This window comes from Aplysia californica, unplaced genomic scaffold, assembly GCF_000002075.1.
Source record: "Aplysia californica isolate F4 #8 unplaced genomic scaffold, AplCal3.0 scaffold00010, whole genome shotgun sequence".
NCBI classification, from domain to species: domain Eukaryota; kingdom Metazoa; phylum Mollusca; class Gastropoda; order Aplysiida; family Aplysiidae; genus Aplysia; species Aplysia californica.
This window is the reverse complement of record NW_004797280.1, coordinates 2,272,974-2,278,565: the sequence shown is the minus strand read 5'-3', so window position 1 is coordinate 2,278,565 and position 5,592 is coordinate 2,272,974. Positions and strand designations below refer to the sequence as shown.

General features: G+C 40.5%; 1 protein-coding gene across 2 annotated transcripts in view; it reads left to right on the top strand.

Annotated features, from left to right (window-relative positions):
- The window catches only part of LOC101861699 (sodium/calcium exchanger 2), a 48,199-nt gene extending 44,932 nt beyond the window's left edge, over positions 1-3,267 (top strand). The window contains exons 4-6 of one of the 2 annotated variants that reach the window (XM_013083212.2): positions 453-550; positions 1,198-1,236; positions 3,008-3,267. In XM_013083212.2, coding sequence (XP_012938666.1) covers positions 453-550; positions 1,198-1,236; positions 3,008-3,071 — 201 coding nt within the window. In that variant the 3' untranslated portion in view covers positions 3,072-3,267. The remainder of the gene's footprint in view (positions 1-452; positions 551-1,197; positions 1,237-3,007) is intronic. The other variant, XM_035970113.1, reaches the window with a different exon arrangement.
- Positions 3,268-5,592: the final 2,325 nt, after the last annotated feature.

Sequence of the window (5,592 nt, the reverse complement as noted above, 5' to 3'; positions counted from 1 at the left end):
TGTGTGTGTGTGTGTGTGTTTCAGGGAGGAGGATGGTACGGGTATTTTTTCGATCAATGATGATTATTGATAGTGAAATGTAATTGTCTTGAAACAAGAACCGCTGTCGGAACACACAGATTCTTTTATATTCTATGCTGACCTGTCTTTGTTTTTTTATATTTGTGTGTGGGTTTCTTTCTTTTTCTTTCTTTCTTTCTTTCTTTCTTTCTTTCTTTCTTTCTTTCTTTCTTTCTTTCTTTCTTTCTTTCTTTCTTTCTTTCTTATTTTTTTTTCTTTCGAGGCATTATTCGTCCAGTGCAGGATGTAGCCCTCCACAACTACTTCCACACTGTTTTCTAGGCTGTTTTCTGAGTCCAGGTTGTACCCATCTGCTCTCTGATGTTGTCCTGCCATTTTGTTTCTGGTCTTCCTGACCTATGGTCATTTCTTTTTTTCCTCTGAATTTCCAGAACGTCCGTGTGGGCACGGTCCACCCCCATCCCCAGCTCACTGGACACACCCACAAGGAGTTGCACGTGCTGGAGGCCCAGAAGGCTCACCGAATGAGGTGAGTTGTACTTTCCTTTTTTAGTGACAAAGGGTTGGGCTAAGGCTGTGTATATTCTCTGTGAGTCGAGGAAGATGGCAATGGTTGAAGTGAGAATAGATTCACAAAGGAAGAACACACGATCACAATAGTATGTGTGCGAATGTGTGTATGTGTGTTTAAGCATGTATGTGTGTATGTATGTTTGTGTGTGTGTATGTGTGTGAGAGTGTGTGTTTGTGAGTATGTTTGTGTGTGTTTGTATGTGCATGTATGTACGTGTGTTTGTATGTGTATATGTTAGTGTGTTTTTATGTAAGTATGTGTTTGTCTATGTGTGTGAAACAGGATGGAGGTGGGAGTTCGATAACATCCCAGTAAAGGACAATTAATCTTCATGTGAATAATTCCACAGACAGGCAGGCAGCGAGAGGTATGGGAAAATCTTTGCAGAGCGTAAAGACACCCAGTCGTTGACAATGCCTGGTTCCCCAGTTGTAACACTATTTTTAATAGTTGTTCTAATGACCCATTAGCAGTCACAGTCACAGTAGATACGCCTGTCCTTTTGCCTTTTCTTCGTAAGGCTCTGAGTGAAATAAGAAAAATATCTTAAGAAGCTCTCACAATTGTACAAGTTGAAAATTATGACGGTTGATACTTTTCAGTATCATAAGCCTGCAAGGCTTAGAAAGGCCAAGAAAAAGGTGAGATGGCACGCTATGGAATGCTTTCAATGTGTAGTCGTGTTTGTCTGTGGATGTTTGCTAGGCTGTAATTGAGGCACCCTACCCTTACCCAAAGCAAATTGAATATTGAGCCGCATAAGAGAAAAGAAAACTGTTTATTGTAGGAATTGTAGCTCTTTGATAATTCTCTTTTGATGCCAGATGCAGATATTTGATCCAGATTTAACTGCAGCATTTCTTGATTTCTCAAAATCCACGTCTCCTGCTATTATTTTACATTTCCTCTCTTTCTTTCTCTCTTTCTCTCTCTCGTTATCTGTCTGTCTGTCTGGCTATCTGTCTGTCTAGCAATTTTTCATTATCTCTGCCCCTCTCTTTCCCTCACCCTCTTTCTCTCTATTTACCTCTCTACCCCCCCCCCTCTTTCCCTCTCTGCAATTCACCTCTGTTGACACTGGAGTGTGTTCAGCGTAAATAACACTTTACCGCCATGATGTTTCAAGAAATGAATTTCCGAGTTCTGTAGTCTGGGCGGGCTGTCCAGTTTGGCCTCGATCTCGGGAAGTGGGTTGCTTAATGGCTAAATAGTACGCGGGGAGATTCATAAATCTAGATCTAGCTCTATTAGTCCCAGAAAAGCCTTTAAGTCGATGAAAACTTCCTAAAACGGCGAGCCTTCTTTGATATTCAGTCAGATCAAGCTTGCGAGCCGACGCAAAAGGCTACCATGACGTAATATAGTATGTAAATGTTAGTCTTCTATAGACCCGAGGTGTTCATTTCTAGTCTCAATTATTTTCTGCCAGTTGTTCATAAGAAAACTCAACATTTGTGACCCTCTTAAAATTGTGGGATGTCCCAACTACCTCCAGAATATCAGGTGTGACAAGAATACAGAAGCAGAGTCTTTGTACGTAAACATACTTTTTAAAACCATGAAACAATGGAATATATGGCATCCTTCAAGAGTCCCTAGGAAAAAGTAAGATCACTTTGAGAACGCAGCGGCAGGCACAACTAACTGAAAAACATTTTTTCATTAACTTCTGTGGGGGGTTTTTAATCCCTGAGACAAAATTTCCTCTGAGAAAATAATGCCTATCAGGGAGAGGAGACGGAGGTTAGCGGAAAATGAATGTGAAATTAAATGAACAGCATACTTCGCATGGTCAGAATATGTTAAGGATTCTTCCGTGATAATCTATAATTCAATTCTTAGTGCAGCGCTTCTCAATTATAATGTGTTGCCAAGGAGTCCAGTGACACTGGTATACACATTCCCGATTGACCACTGAATAATACATGACCATAATCTATGGCTCGGGCTCTTGGTGCCACCATATTATGGCCTGGCCTGTTTCCTTCCAAGTACCCTGGTGAGAAAACATTGATTCTATCACCAGCACTCACAAGACAAATTATGTCCTCAAGACAAAGTGTACTCTTCGCCTTGATTGATGGTTAAGAAAAGAGCAGCCTGTGATTCTTCTTCTCGTTACTTTATCTCTAGACAAAACCTGGCCCCTGGCCCTCACCCTAACCTAGAAGTAAGAGTACTGCACTTTTTAAATATACAGTTTATACAAATGATTGAATATGTCAAAACAATATTGTGAGCATTTGTTGTTTCTTAGATTAATATCTTAAACCGTTTGTCTTCCCACAATTTTTGCTGGATGAACGTTACTGCTTAATGAACATTTCCTTCCCTAACATTTATCGTTTGACCACAGCCATTACATCCCGTGATTACTATGGATACATAAAACATTCTGTCTTTTTACTACAGCATAGCAGCCGACTCGATGACTCTCTATGGTTATCGGAACCACCGATATTCGATTACATCGTAAGATGACGACCTCGTTTGTTTGATTTAGCCGCTGGCTTTTGTTGTTTGGCAACTGATAACTCACTGCTCTGCACGCAGCCCTTGCTCGTCTATGTAGAACTTTGTTTACAGGTTGCACGCAACTAAATATATTCACTGTATATATTTCTCCATGTAACGTGATGGCGTGTAGCATACACCAACACCTTTTCCTATCAGAAACCGATAATGCCCTTATTTTAATCTTACTTTTGCATATATGATATTCTCAACATGCCAGACCCACGAGACTCCGAGGTTTGATCACATCATGCTGGAGTATTTTCTCCTTCTAATGTAAACCTACACGACACGTTCACAGAAAGCTAAGTAAAATCAGGTCAAATCCCATCAATGAAGCGATTTGCAGATAGCAGCGCGCCATAACAAACACCCGCGCTGAAAGTACCGCAAAGCTAGATTTACAGTATATCGGCCAACAAATAGCAGATCCTCCAAAGTGCTGCTATATTTTCTAACTTGGCTTAACGTTTCGTACTCTATTTAATTTAGTTGCACGGTAGCGTGGAGGTTTCCTGTGGTTTTGCCAACAGCTCGGGTTTTTTCCTGCATGTGCATGCTTCAATGGACTCTTTCCAACCCTGTACATATTCCTTTCGATCTTGTATGTCGTCATCGTTTGTCCCCCTCTTGACACCGTTTGCATTGTCTTCCACCACCGACTTACCATACTCCATACTGAAAAATGTACCAACGTTTTAAAATCATCGCTTTCTGCAGTTTTTCAGTTTACAAAATGTACACACACACAAACACAAACACACACACACACACACACACACACACACACACACACACACACACACACACACACACACACACACACACACACACACACACACACACACACACACACACACACATAACACACACACAATATATATATACACACATACACATACAGTTACCCAAATGTATATATATATATACATATATATATATATATATACTTTAGATATAAGGAGTAAAACTAAACACGGCCGATATATATATATAATACTAATACATACAGACATAAAGAGGAAATGGGCCAATAAAAACTTCACGTAATCAATGTCAGTGCTTTTTGGGTGTGCTTTTTAAAGTTTGCGTTTAAATTTGTCGCATCGTAAAGTTAATTTCCTTTCCAGTAAACGGTCATTAACACCAAATCAATTAGACGCCTAAAGACCTGTCTAACTCTTAATTAAAAGACAGAAACCTTGTTTGTTTGGTGTTTTTTTAATAAGACCTAGTGCGCTTCATTTAAATTCTAGAGAAGTTTTCGTTGCAATCAAAATGAAACTAAGGCAGACTCAAAGTGGTCTCTGTATCTTGACGTCATAGTAGTAAGATCTCTGGGTTGTCCACTGGCCGACTTTCGTTGAAGTTACAATAAAGGAAATGGCGTCATTTTTATTTCATAATCATCGCATAAAGCTGAGATACCGTACGATGGGTCGTATGCCTTATGTGCCTCAACATAGCCTGACCAATATATTTTGTTGTTGTGTTTTATTCGAATCTAATTTTATAAATAAATGCTAACCCCATTATGGCGCTGCTTTTAATGTAGGCCTGTGGGAGAGAACTCCGATGTATACTTCACCACAGGTTTAAATCTGCAACTGAAACCAAGCCCAGGCTGTCCATGTTTCAAAATAGGTTCCCCGTGGGAACGCTACAAATAGTCACACGTGGAAAGAGAAAACTTTGATGTGAACAAATTAATGGAATTTGAAAATCTGTATAGAACACCAGGGGTTTTTACCGGGAAGTGAACATACCTTTTGCGTTAGTACAGTATAATTATTTCTGGGGTAGGGGGAAAGATTGGGCGAGAGGAGGGGGGGGGGGCTACCAACTAGATTTGCACTTATCTCCCTCTGTTAGCTCACGCCTTGCTCCTAATACATTATTACGTGAGTTTTGCTCTTATCAGTATTATGCATGTGCTTCGGGCGGTTTGTGTATGTATGGAAATGAGGGTCGTATGAGAAAGGGAAAACGAGGGGGGGGGGTGAGGGGGGAGAGAAGGTTCATCAGTGGTCACTAAATTTTTGGCAGAGAACTTAGCTATTGGCTCGGTGTGTCTGTAATCACTAACTACCTCCTTGTGATCTTCCTTCTGCTTATGTAAGTCCTTTTCACCCCTCATCCTCCTCACTCTCAAAAACAGAGCAGTTCCCCGGGACCTGGAACTCGACAAGTATTATATCAGAAATAAGTCCTGCCTCGTTTCCTTTTGAGCGTAATTTGACCAAGCAAGGAACAACAAACCCTACTACCACCCCACCCCCGATACTATCCTTACAAACAGGACACAATATGCAAAGACAGACTTTATCTTCAAGTCTTCTGATATCCAGTCGTCGTCTGGTTACCTTTTCTTACCTTTTCATTTGTCTCTCTTTTGATTTTTTCTTCTCTCTCTCTCACACACACATACACATACATACACTCACAGACACACACACATACACACACACACACACACACACACA